At 37.9% G+C, this 14,024-nt stretch overlaps 1 protein-coding gene across 1 annotated transcript; it reads right to left on the minus strand.

Annotated features, from left to right (window-relative positions):
• Positions 1 to 940: 940 nt before the first annotated feature.
• Positions 941 to 3,171, minus strand: LOC112194586 (bark storage protein A). Its single transcript, XM_024334808.2, has 5 exons — positions 2,903 to 3,171; positions 2,714 to 2,781; positions 2,442 to 2,597; positions 1,600 to 1,851; positions 941 to 1,414 (listed from the first exon to the last, which is right to left on the minus strand). Exons 1-5 carry the CDS (start codon positions 3,123 to 3,125, stop codon positions 1,061 to 1,063), a joined length of 1,053 nt encoding a protein of 350 aa, XP_024190576.1. The 5' UTR covers positions 3,126 to 3,171; the 3' UTR covers positions 941 to 1,060.
• Between the last annotated feature and the right edge of the window lie 10,853 nt (positions 3,172 to 14,024).

A 14,024-nucleotide genomic window follows, 5' to 3' on the forward strand; every position in this document is an offset into this window, starting at 1 on the left:
CTGTTTTATATTGCAAATGCTTTTGGACTTGTTGCATGTTTGATCATTTGGAATTTTGGATCAACTGGGAGTTTGGAACTTTTGGACGCTTGTTTAATTCTTGTTGAGTTGGTACTGCCTGCTGGCATAATTGGAATTGAGTTGCTGCATAAGGAACCAGGAACTGGAAGTCTGGAACTGAGTTGCTGCATAATTTGGCAATTGACAGTTACTGTTGGACCCGAGGAACCAGCATAACCGAACCGATCTTTAACGGTTCGGGTCCAGCTCGATTCTAACTTTTGAAAATGAAAAACCCGAACCGAATTGCTTATATGAGGTTCGGTCTCGGTTTTACAATTTTTTTTTTTGGAACCTAACCGTCCCAGCCCCTAACTTAAGCTAATTGGTATTTTCTTTGGCAAAGGCATAAGCTTGGTCTAATGCAAATTTTTTTATTTTTTTTTTCCTTCCCTAAACCCTGAACTTGGATTTTTATAGCCAATATAGCAAGCTTACCACATGAATATAAGTCGCGAGAGGTTTAATATTCTGGCATGGGACTACTTATATATATAGTAAGCAAACAACCGGCGAGCCTATGTCTTTCTCTAATCCGGTGAAAATGGTAATAAACTATTACTAAATTTTTATAATGTTATTTTCAAATGTTATTCATTTTTTCATTGTTATTCTAGAACGTTATTGGTCGAAGAAGGTTCTGAAAGAAAGCAACCGATGCTTTGGTCATTCAGGTCTGGTGAGAGTGAGGTACTGAAGGGCGCCAACAATACTAGGTCCCCGGGGTGTTGGGAGAGTGAGCTTTTGTGGGCTGTTCGTGAGTAGTGACTTGTCCCCCTTGATGTTGTGGCCTTCTTTCCTCATCTTCAGGATCCTGATTGAGGTCAGGAATTAGCGGTTACAACACGAATACGTTTTAGTTTACTAACCAAACTATATGTTTCCGAATAAATCAAAATTTCAATAATTAGAGAGGCAAACTAGCAAGCTGGGGCATGCATCACTACATCATTTTTCATCACCACAACTTTAAACATCATTAAACATCGATGCTGCTCAGTCATGAGATAGTAGCAGCAGATAAGTGTTTGACAAATTCCAAAAGAACTGTGACTGAATTATTGGAAGCAAGAGTGACGAAAGTGTCAGCCTCATTTGAATCTGCAGACCCACCACCAGCCAAGTCAGAGAGTGCTCTGATGACAATGAAAGGCACCTTTTGCTGAAGACATATTAAAGCAACAGAAGCACTTTCCATATCCACCGGAGTTATGTTGAACTCATGATATATGAAGTCGCGATATGCAGCATTGTCTAGGTAAATGCTTGCACTTGTTCCCCTTTGGACTCTTGTCACTCTTGGTGTATGTGACAAACACGTCGTTGAGTTTAGGCAACCTTCTAGTATCACATCCTAAATAATATATATGTCAATACTATGCTTATCTTGAGAAATAAATGAAAGTGGATTCTTATTTGGATAAACAAAATAATATTAATTAGTATACTACTCTTCTCTATCATTTAGTAAATAAATTTGATTACAAAGTGCTTGCAAGATTATAATTCATAAAGGGTGTGTTGTTTTTAATTAGATACCTCTAGCTTTTGGGAAACTTTATAGTAGAATGGATCAACAGGGATCCAAAAGGCGTGCTCTCTTTGTTCTGGAGTTCCATTGATGGGGAAGACTTCCTCCGGTTGATACCAGATATTGTTCAATAGGTTGTCGTATGAGCTTCCATCTGTCACATTGACTGTATAATTTGCAAATTTTAAGTAGCCAATGTCTCTGGTGTAGTCTCCTTGTGATTCAAGGGGTAGCTCATCTTCTGGTCCATTTCCATATCTCTGCGAGCACAGTGTGTGTGTATATATATATATATATATCATTAGACCAACTTTTCGATTACCATATATATGTACAAACAGGGCCCTTCTAGTGAGGGATCCCCTTTTTTGGTCTTTTCTAGGGATAGGACATTAGACCAACTTTTCGATCACATATTGGCATCTCAACCGTTCAGTTTTTAGGTCCTAATGTGTAGATCACTTCTGCAAATTTTCAGCCAAATTGATTATTGTTAAGGCATTTAAAATGGCGATTTAAGATTATAAGTATGAACGGTTCAAGTTTGGCAGATTTGGTTCGTCCATTGATTTAATCTAGTTTGATACCTTAACGATCACCGATTTAGCTTAAAATTTGCAGAAATGATCTACACATTAGGACCTAAAAACTGAACGGTTGAGATGCCGAAATGTGAACAAAAAGTTGGTCTAATGCTCTATCTTTAGAAAAGACCAAAAAAAGGGATCCCTTAATGGAAGGGTCAAAAACATTTATATATATGATACGCCATGCTTAACAAATAAATTAATCATTTATGTTAAAAAAAAAAACATGACGTTATTGATGTATTTAGGTAGGTTTAACTTACCTGCCAATTCCAAAGAGCAGTATGGGCCCAATACTGAGGAATGACCACATCTGCAAGATGGAGACTTGGGTTTGCATTGCCAGCTATGCCATAATGCACCACTCCTTCTATATCAAATAGGCTTAGCAAGAGCTGAGTGGCTATTCCTGCATTAATCTTCAACCAAGTACGCCCCAAAGAAAAGGATTGCAGATAAAAATGAGAAAGAGAGAGAAGACACTAAAGGCAAGCTAAGAAAACTGAGAAAACAATTAATAGTAAGTAATATGTACCATGGCAAGTCCGGTCATGACTAATATGACTTTTTTTTCAGTAATCGTTCCAAACCGAAATCTCCTTCCTTGAATATAGATAGATCCACAAAAAGAAAACGCAGAGGTATAATAAGTACGAGATTAATGTCGTTATTAGATTTTAATTACATGAGGATTATACTAAAATTAGTACTAACATATAATTACCAGAAAAATCTATAGTCAAATTAGAGGAAGTGAAGTTTGGAGATTGAAGGAGAGGATCCATCTCGAAAGAATTAGGAATGACCAAGCCTAAATAAGGGCCATTCTCGTTAGCCTTGGCTATCAATTCCAGTGTCTCTTTAGAAAGTGCAGCACTTGCTCCGTTGAGCATCATCAAACTGATGCTCACAGCATAAACAACCACGCAGGGCCAAGCTACCCCCATTTTGATATATTCAGGGCGCCACAAACGAAGATAGAGGTAGATAGATATGAACCACAAGATTATAGTAGCCAGAAAGAGCCCAAATTTATAGAACAAAGGGATGTGCTCATACGACAGTGACTTGTTACCCAGTGTGAAACTCATGCTATGGTCATGCGAGCAATAGTGCAATACCTACCGATCAATACTGGTAGCACGTGCCACTGAACATTAATATGCATGAGCAATACCTATCAATTAGGGGTCATCATAGGGCCAAATAGGGCCGAATAGGTATTGCTCATGCATATTAATGGGCCCAAAAATCATGCATATTGATAGTTACGGTCACTAAACTGAAATGTATAGATGGTTGGTTGATGGGGTAGTAGTTACAAAACCATAATACATCAACTTGAATGGAATCTTATGTAATATTTTATCTTTATATTGTGAATGTCATTGCTGATTAAGCAGAAGAAGAAGAAGAAGAAGAAGAAGAAAACTGATTGGCAAGACAAAATGCTATTTGTCAAAAGTCCAACACTTAGTGTGGCAAAATTTAGAGTTCAAATGAAAAATCACCATGTGACTGAATTTGGAAATTTAGGTATGTCATGATTGCTATACAGAATTGAAGAAAGGTATAAGCATATCACCTAAACTAAAGGAGATCCAAAACCTCTCACATCTTCTTTAGGAACGTTTATTCAAGATACCATTCCCAATGTTTTAGCCATTGTTCCACCGATGGAATAAATTAAGCATTCTATAGAGTGGTGATATGGCTAATTTGTTCAACCCTTAACTTAATCTATGTCTGGTGTAGCGAAAATAGAAAACAATTATAATAATGTATTATGCAAGGCCAGAATAATCAAAATATGATCGAACATACAATTGTCAACAATAAGGCCTCGTTTGGTTAACATGAATGTCAAAATAGAAAAATGATTTATTTTCTTTCCCAGACCGATATGGAATGGAATATGTTTTGGTATTTCCATGTGGGTGTTTGGAACATTACTGGAAATTAAATTCTGGAATTAACTTTCTATTCCTATTATAGTATTTGGTAAGTCATAAGAATAAAATATAAAATTATAATTTTCAATAACGCCCTTTTACGAATTAAATTAGAGGTAAGACATTGACTTATAAGGAATATTGCTGGGGGAATATAAATTTTTAAAGGGATAATTAATGTAATTTTGTCTTTGACAATGGGAAATGGAAATAGAATACCACCCTTGAATAAGTAATTCTATTAAGGCTTTATGAGGTTGTTAATTTCTAGTCAGATCTCATTTTTTATTTCCTCTCTAATTACAACCAAACGGTACATCTGAATAGAAAATGAAATTAATTCTCATTCTATACTATGATTTCCGGCCATCCAAACTAGGCCTAAGGGTTTAGGATTTGGAAATGATTGACTTGGCAAATAGAAGAGAAAAAAAAAACCTGCAAGCGAGGGTAGTCAGGGTAATTTGTAAAAAAAATTTTTGAATTAAAGTAATAGATAAATAGAAGGGGTGTGTGAATAGCACCACCCTATATATATTGGAATTAACATTTATAAATATTAGTTAAGATTGTTATATTCAATTAACTACTTCTCTAAATCTCCCAAAATTAATTGTTGTTTAACAAAGGAAACAAAAATTAAAAAAAAATAAAGATTAAGAAATCAATTACAAAAAAAGAGAGATAAGTTGTATGTTATAGAAAAAGAGAAACATATTTAAAAAATGAAAAAAATAGAAAATTATTAGGGCTTAATTGGACGGGCTTAAAGTGTCGGGCCAGGCTTGGCTCTAACGGGCCTGGCCGAGCTTCATTTGCATGGCCCATTCCCTACCCAATTTGAGAAAGGGTCGGGCCAGTCCATCCTAATACAAGGGTTAGATAGGGCTTCGGCCCTACGGGCTGGGCTGGCTTAAGGCCGAAGGGCCAAATGATGACCCCTGCTAGTATCAATACCGGTGGCACGTGCTAGTATACCATTAATATGCATGTGGGTAATCTTTATGAGGATTTGGCACGGTTGTGATGATTGGTTTTGTTTTTTTATTTTTATATTTATTAACTAAAAAACAGCAAAAAAAAAAGATTTTCTAAAGAAAATAAGAAAGGAGGTTAAGATTAAAATACAGCACTTGGAGGGTAAACAAGATATTCCTTTCAAAGTCTGCATTGAGTGAATCATGTACGCAATTCGCAAGCACACTAGAGACAAAGTTTGCAATTGAAACTAATCACGGAGAAGGTGACAACAATACATATGATGCCTCTGGGTAATTGAGTTAGTCACGAGACATTACTGTCTTGGATAATTGGCATAGTCAAAAGGGATTACTGTTAGAAAATGTCCCATTGGCCTTGTCCTTGTTACATATAGCGACTAGCTTTGTTAATAAGCGACAGAAGAATGAATGAAGGACTATGTACACAGATTTTGAAGCTAGGGCAATTTGAACCAAAATCATAGTGGCCATGCTTCCATCTCTAGTACCACTCTTCTACTCCATATGGAATACAATATGCCTTGCTCCATGCCAGCAAAACTGCTAATTTAAGAAACTAAGAGTAAACCAAATTGAAGATATGTGGCCGCACAAATGTTCTGAAGCCAAGGAAAAAAAATTAAGAGCCAATTTACACTAAACCAACATCATCATGGTCCATGCTTTGTTCTAGAGGAAAAAAAAGGGGCTAAATACATATCACTACCCTGTAGTTTGGGTCCAAAATCAATTCAGTCCCTGAACTTAATTTCATCAAAAACACCCCTGCACTTTTAGTTTTGATATAATAGGTCCAATTTGTTAGTTTTCCTACAATTGAGTTATTTAACTTGTTAACGTGGCTCATATATGGCTTATGTTTTATGATGTGGTGTCGAGGTAGCCTGCATAGTCAATTTAGGAGTGAGTCCAACTATTAAAAATAAATAGTTTTTCAACAAATAATCCAACTATAACTTGAACCCATAACAAAATATTAACAAATTGGACCTATTAGATCAAAATTGAAAGTGCAGGGGTGTTTTTGATGAAATTAGAAGTCCAAGGATTGAATTGATTTGGGACCTAAACTACAGGTAGTAACCAGTATTTAGCCCAAAAAAAAAAAACAATAGGTAGATTCATTCCTTCAGCATGGCAAAGAACAGGATACTAAAAACCAGGGGGTTTGAATAGTGGAACCAAATTATATGCCCCTTCTACATCGACCAGAGCTCCTACTGCCCGCTTAAGAAGTTCCGGAGTAGAGGTCTTTCCTTTCCAAGTACTGAACCATGGACCTCCTCCAACTTCTACTGCAGCCATGTTGCTTTTAACATCTAATATCATCTACAAAAGAGATGCAATCAAAATGGTCAAATAAAAGGAAGAGTTTGCATTAGTCATCAAAATCATAAGAATAATTGAACTGTAATAACATGTAAGCCAAAATATAGTAAGCATTGGAAAAATTTGAAGAGAATGATTCTTTACAATATAGCAAGTTCACCCGTTGGGTCCATAAGTCACGGTCACTGGGTCAAGACATTGTTCACTGCCACTGGACATGGGTTTCCACCTGTTCTGTATCATGACCGGTCAGTTACTTTTCATTGAATTTTTTATTAATTTATTTATTGTAAAATTGAAATATATTTGATGTAAATAGATGGTAATTTTGGACATTTATGGATAAATGATGTAGAACAGATGGCAACAAGGATCAAAGAGCAACTTGATCTTGAAAAGGGAAAATTCTGTTTGCTGCAAATTTAGCGTTCGATGTCAGAATTGTGATTGTTATACCTTTTCAGAAAGGGAACGACACTAGAAACAAAACTCATCGCTTTGCCATGACGTGTGGGCTTTCGAGATCGTTTGGGGCCTCAAAACTGCAATTTGCTATTTTTCAGAATTTTTGGTGGACAAATTATGAGCCACCTACATTTACCTTCTTGAAATGAGTGAAGCTACCACCGACAATTTTTTTTGAAAAGATCCAAAAAAACCACCTACAACTTTGAACGAACCAAATTATTTACATACTATTCAATCTAACAGTTATTGTCAATGTAATCTTATCTAAGATTTTGGATAAGATTGTGAATGTCGATATCTTGACACGTGTCCTAGTTGGAGGATCATGTTTGATGTGAAAAACGTCAATAAATGGAGAAAATAACTGCACTCTATTCACACACAATCTGATCTTCATCAATCTCCTCCTTTTTTATATCTCTAGAGTTACACATTTCCTCTCCTTCCCTCATTTCAATGAAGAGGTTGTGGGATTACGAATTGTGAGAAAACCTCTCTCTCTCTCTCTCTCTCTCTCTCTCTCTCTCTCTCTCTCTCTCTCTCTCTCTCTCTCTCTCTCTCTCTCTCTCTCTCTCTCAAGAAGAGGGCGGCTAGGGTTTCTTTGGGTAAGCTTGGAGGCTCTCGTCCGGCGACTCCCGTGCTGTGCCAGGCTTTTAGCCTTGTCGGTGAGCTGTGAGTGCAGCCGGGCGGGGATGTTTTTTGATGGCTGTTTCTCAGCCTGTTGTTGCAGCGGCGTGGCTCAAACCTTGACGAGCTTGCAAGCCTTGTGGTGGTCCTGAGTCTTCTGATCGCTTAGAGGCTGTGGCGGGAGCAGTCTGATGGTACTGGCATTCTGTCCCTTGATCGGCGGTGGCTGGCAGGATAGTGTGAGGTGGGGTTTTGACGGGCTCTTTTGGATCGAAGTTCTCCGATCTGATATGGGTGCTTTAGAACCATGCGGGGAGAAGGTGTTTTGGGGGAGATGGTGCTTCTTGTCGGCGTGTTGGCGATAATGGAGGAGTGGATGGTGGCCAATGGCTACTCGTGGCGGTGGCTAGAGTCTTGTAATAGGGGTGGAGGCCTAGTGGCTGCTGCAGCTTGGAGTTGGCTAGGGTTTGAGTGCTTTTGGGTCTGGGCTTTGCTTTGGTCCAACTTCATTTTTTTTGTTATTTCTTTTTGTCTAATAAGGCTCCCTCTTTTACGGGTGAGTGCAGTGAGCCTTGGCCTTGTATACCTTGTTTCTCTAGGACGTTACAATGTGCCCAAAGATCAGTACTGATGTACACCATGAGGGTCTTAAGCGGATGTACTGATTTTTTTGGTGTTGTAGCTTCTTAGTGTTCAAGGCGTAGTAGTCTAGGCTAGTAGTCATTTTTTATGTGCAATCAGTGCACTACTTGAGCAATGATTGTAATATGAGGGGTGTTTGTACCCTTTATGCTTGACCGAGTGAGGTCGTATGATTTTATATCAATGGATCAGTCTTCCGTTCCCCTTAAAAAAAAAATGAAGAGGTTGTGGGCTAATATTTGACAGTCTCATGATGAAGAATATCAAGATATGTGTGCGACAAATGCCATTGTGATTGTAGCAATCGCTGAAGCTGAATATGCTAATCAAATTCGACGATGGGGTGAGATGTAAAATAAATGGTAGGTATTTATAGAGAAATTTTTAAATTTTTTTAGAATTTTTTTTGTTACCGTTACATATATATTAATTAGAAACCGTTAGATGTGCAAATTAGTTGAAACCAACGGCCCAAATTAATTGACCGTTGATTTCAAATATCAAAACCAGCCAACGGCTAGCTTCCACGTTGGGGCCTCCTGTCCCATTCATTGTCGCTACCGACATAATACTGCTGCAGAATGCGCCTAATTTTTTTGGCATTGCGCGATAAAGCATTTTGCCTCCACTCTCCATCTTCATCGCGTCTCTCTCTTCACCCAGGAGGCTGATGTCACCCACAATAGGTATTTGGCCAAGCTGGCAACTGGCAAGGCTGGGTCAAGAAATTTGTCAAGGGCTTGGCTTATTTCTTGGCCTTGGTCACAAATGGCCTGGGTCTGACCAATTAGAAACCCATCGGTGGAAGATGGTTTTTGGGAAATCATGGTCACCACCTCACCAATCCTAAGTGGAGACCGGCCAAACCTCACTGTTGAACATGCTCTAGTGGAAATGAGCACTTAACTGTAAAATCACAGTCCTTGTCGGATCCATGGACCATCAAACTGAGATGGACCCCATGATCCATTGCCTAATAATTGCCCATAATAGAGCCAAGAGACCATTTAATTTTTTTTTTTTGTTGGATAGACCATTTTCCAAACACAGATGAGTCATGGAAAGAAACCCATCAGACAGCCATCTAATTATTGATGCCTACATTAACCGAACATTTCACGTTTGGAAAATGACCGATGCAATTCTATCCACCACATGGCATTTTTTCTTCTTTTTTTTGTTTTGCAATATAAGAGGATCAAATGGTTTCACTCTTTCTCCCATGGTGACTCGAACCCATGACTTCGTACATAGGTAGTGGGTGCTCTAACCACTAAGCTACCACCACTTCGTCCACGAACCACATGGCTTGTTTAGTGTCACAGTTTAAATGCATTTCTAACATATATAGGAATAGTCGGTATTTAGTTAGTACTTTACCGTAGGGCTGTTAATGGTTCATGTCAGGTCAATATATTTATCGTGTCACAAGAGACAAACCCATTTAATAATCGTGTCAAAAATTTAAACTCAAACCCAACCTATTTATTAAACGGGTTACCTGTTTCCAACCCGCTTAACCCATTTAATAAAGGGAAAATGTCCATTTACCCAAATTTGAGCAACACTAACCCCACTTACCCAGACATCTCATGAGATTGCCCACTTACCCAATAATTACATATTTTTTGCCCTAATACCCAATTAAGTTTTTTTTTTAATTGTTTTCTATTTATTTTTAGGACAATTTTTCCCAAGGACCAAAATATCGAGTTTCGAGGAAATCTCGATGGTCCCGAAAACCGAAATTTCGACGGAAATATCGAGAATATATCGATTTCGGTAAATAATCAAGAAAAATGATGGACATTTGAAGAAAAACATGGAAATTTTAAGTGAAACTTTAGGAAATGTTTATTCAACTATATTATCTACTCTATTTGAAAATAATATATTGAACAAGCTTCATTTCATAGTGACTTGTAGTGATTAAGGGTTGAATTGGTATATATAGGATCACTGACAAACAACAATTAGAGAATTTTACTTAATACATCCTAAATATTTATTATTAATTATGAAAATAAATTATAAAAAGCTAATACTTAGTAACCTTGAGTAACTAATTTTTTATTTGAAAACAAAAAAATGTGAGTGAGGAAGTAGAAATAGAAAGAGTGACATGAATATGTTGAAAAATTTTATATTTATAGAGTTAGAATTTCAAAAGGTAAGTTGAAAAATATTGGAGTGAAGTAAAGTGAATTTTGATAGTTGAATTGAAATTTTGCAACTCTTGGTATTGTGCTTTGTTCCTGTTTTATAACCAAAAAAAGGAAGGATAATTTATCAATTTTATATGTTCAGAACATTAATATATTAATAAAAAGATGTTAATGAGGACAAGAGCATCCCAGCAGAGTTGGTCTTGGTGCTGGCTCTGTTCTAAGGGGGTAGAGGTTCGAAACCATTATCTGCACAATTGTTGAGAATTTTATTTTGTTTGAGAGCAACTCATGAAAATTTCAAAATATCGCGATATTTCCTATAATATCCAATATATCACGAAATATCTCAATATTTCGAAGTTTTTGGACGAAATAATCATAGTATGCGGAGAAAATATCGGAGGTTAAAAAAAACAATAATTTTGGCTATATTTCGCCAATTTTATCGAATTTTTAGTCCTTGATTTTGCCCTCTCCCTCTTTGTCGCTTAGAGAGAGAGTCATCGGAGACTTCGCCGGACTCTGGTGATCAGCCGTCGGAGTCCGGCCACTGGACCGTGACAGGATTCAGGCAACCGGTCACCAGAATCCGTCCATTGGAATCCCGCATAATCTTATTATTTCCCCTCAAAAATCGTATTATTGGCCCCCAATAATCGTATTATTACCCCAATAATGTTTTATTAGAGGCAATAGAAGCTTTAAAAACTTTAAATTACTTTAAAATAATCTCGTGTATTTCTTAGCAATCCATAAACCATTGCTATTTGCTTTTTTCCCATGAAATGTTTGGAAAAAAAAAAAAACAATTCAAGGGCACAACAATTCACTTTATAAATCATTCTTAAAACTAATACAGCAATAGTGGATAGTATATACTGCCACTCACTAAAGACTAAGATTACACTGCCAAAGTATCAAATATATACAAGAACATGGAACAAAAGACTCCAACCTCACCCCTAACCCAACTGCTACCCACCACTAACATATTTAAATATTCAAAAAACTTCTTTTTGCTTCAAAAACTTAGGTTTTGTTACCAGTCATCGGAAATTGAGTAACAAAGCTCTCATACTCCAATACAACACGTGTAAAAGTACAGCAGCCAAGCACAATAAACCGATCATCCTTCGTTGAAATCACTCTTACCAGAGCCATGGCAATAGCTTCGAAAAGAAACCGTCTTGAAATAGCCTGTTCAAAACCACCATAGCTTGGCCGCCGTGCTTCGAGTCCTTGTTCCTCAATGACTGAGTTTATCAAGAATACGAATTTAGCAGCAATTTGGATTATGAACAATGCAAAAGAAATGGAATTGCGTACATTATTGAGAATAGGGATGAGAATTTCATAGAGAGGATCGTTTCCCCGAGCGGCGTCGTTTAGGCACTGGTGGAGGAAGCGGAGGGAGTTGTCGAGCGAGCCTGAGACGGTGACATGATCAGTGGAGTTGTCGAGGAAGAGGAGAGAGTCGCGAAACGGCGTCGTGTAGCTTTTGGGGGCGGGTGGAGAGGAGAGAGGCCATTACTCTGCCATGCGTGACTAATGTCAATGACTCCGGTGATGAATCTGATAACTTCGACTAGGTGGAGTGGGGGAGTAAGAAGTGGCTTTGTGCACTACCAGAAAAATGGTCTTTTACGGCCCACAAAGAGCGCCGTAAATGACAAATTACAGTACACAAAAAAGCGCCGTAAATGGACATGCCGTAAAAGACAAACCTCTTTTACGGCGTGTTTCCAGAACGCCGTAAAAGACCCCACGAGCACGCCGTGAAAGATATAAAAGATCGTCGTAAAAGGGTTTGAGAAATTCTTAATTTCGATTTTGAAACATTAAAGCGCGCCGTAATTGACCAATAAGTGCGCCGTAATTGATCACTTAAGCACGCTGTAAAAGACAAAAATGAGCGCCGTAAAAGAGTTTTATAGATTTTTTATTTCGATTTTCAAATAGGAAAGCACGCCGTAATTGATATCTGAAGCATGCCGTAAATGTGGTCGTAAAGATATATTTAAGACGCATAACATTTGCACTGATTTTTTTTCCCCTGTCAATGTTGTGATACCATTTCAAAATCGAAATAAATTGTATAGATAAGGCTTAGTTTGGGATTGCTTCCTGAGCTGCTTTTGGGGCTGCTTCTGCTTTTGGGTCTAGAGGATGGTGTTTGGTAAAAATTTTCAAAGCTGCTCTTGATCCAAATAGCTTCTCCCTAAAGCTGGTTTTGAGAAGCTACAATTCCTAGCTTTTGAAAGCTGCTTTGGGGGAAAAACACGGAGCAACAATAGTTTATTAATGAAATATGTTGAGCTACCAATTCTGTCCTCCTCCTTTTCTAAAAATTACATCTGCAAATTCGTTCTCCTCCTTGACTCCTTCCTCTTTGCCGTAAAAAATACATGGAAACAAATCGAGAGGGTTGAAAACCCAAAATTCTCAGGCGTTTTCTGCGAATGCCCAGATTTTGAGTTCATACTACGAGGCCACCGTCGTCGCAAACAGGGCACCAACTATGTGATCCAGTACAACAACCTGGTCGAGGAGTTCAACAACTCTGTGTCGCTCAAAGAGACTGTCAAGGCGGCGGAGGTCCGGCCGCGCCCGCCGGAAATCATGGAGGCTAATGTTGTGTTTCATGTGGGTGATAGGATCGATGCTTACGATCTTGATGGGTGGTGGGTCGATAAGATTTTGTCGAAGGAAAATGGGTCTGGGCATCAGTCCGTGTTTTTCGAGACTACTGGGCAAGAGCTTGATTACCCAGTTTTGAAGCTGAGGGTTCATCAAGATTGGCGCAATGGGAAATGGGTGTCGTCCAAGAAGACCAAGAGGAATGATGTGTTGTTTTGGGCTTCTGATTGTTCTGATCTTGTTAGCTAGTACGTTTTGTTTCAGACCAAGAAACAAATTAGCCGATCTGGTTCTTGTATTGTGAGGGTGTTGTTGATTATTGAATGCAATAAGATATATCTTATAAAAATATTGATGTTTTTGCCATTTATGCTATATTAAGCTCGAACTGCTGTGGTTTTAATTACCATGTTTTGAACCTGGAGATGAACAGCCACACCAATCGCCTTAGCGAAGTAATGTATTAGCATTATTCACTTTTATCTCTGACTGATTGATAGATCATGGTATCAATCCCATTCTTAAGGATGGGAGAGTTGAGATCACAAATGAGTCTTCACAGCACCTAGGATATATGATGAATGATATCCCTAGTTGATACATTTGTGGAACTCAGCTTTCTGCTTGATAAATGTCTGGGACCTATAAATTGTCCTAATCTTGGAAGTTTCTTTATAGTTAAATTTTTTCTTTTCTTCCTTTTGAAGTCTGCTTACATGGCTGATGATGCTTAAATTGCCGTTGGTTGAATAAGTTGTGTGTAACTAATTCCAAACTCCGTTGCAGATAATTTGACTTGGGTGAATGAAATCAAGGTATATTTCAAGATGGGAATTCCCAGTAACACACTCGTTTGAGGCTTGTTGAACCTCACTCTAGAATATATATATATATATATATATAGGAATTTTCTCAGGTGCGGACATCCATACAGAATTTTGGGTACGGATTTCCTGTTTTCGATCACTTTCCGGCCACATTTTTACATCTTAACCGTTCAGTTTTTAGGTCCTAGTGTATAG

Source organism: Rosa chinensis, chromosome 1 (assembly GCF_002994745.2).
Source record: "Rosa chinensis cultivar Old Blush chromosome 1, RchiOBHm-V2, whole genome shotgun sequence".
Taxonomy (NCBI): Eukaryota; Viridiplantae; Streptophyta; class Magnoliopsida; order Rosales; family Rosaceae; genus Rosa; species Rosa chinensis.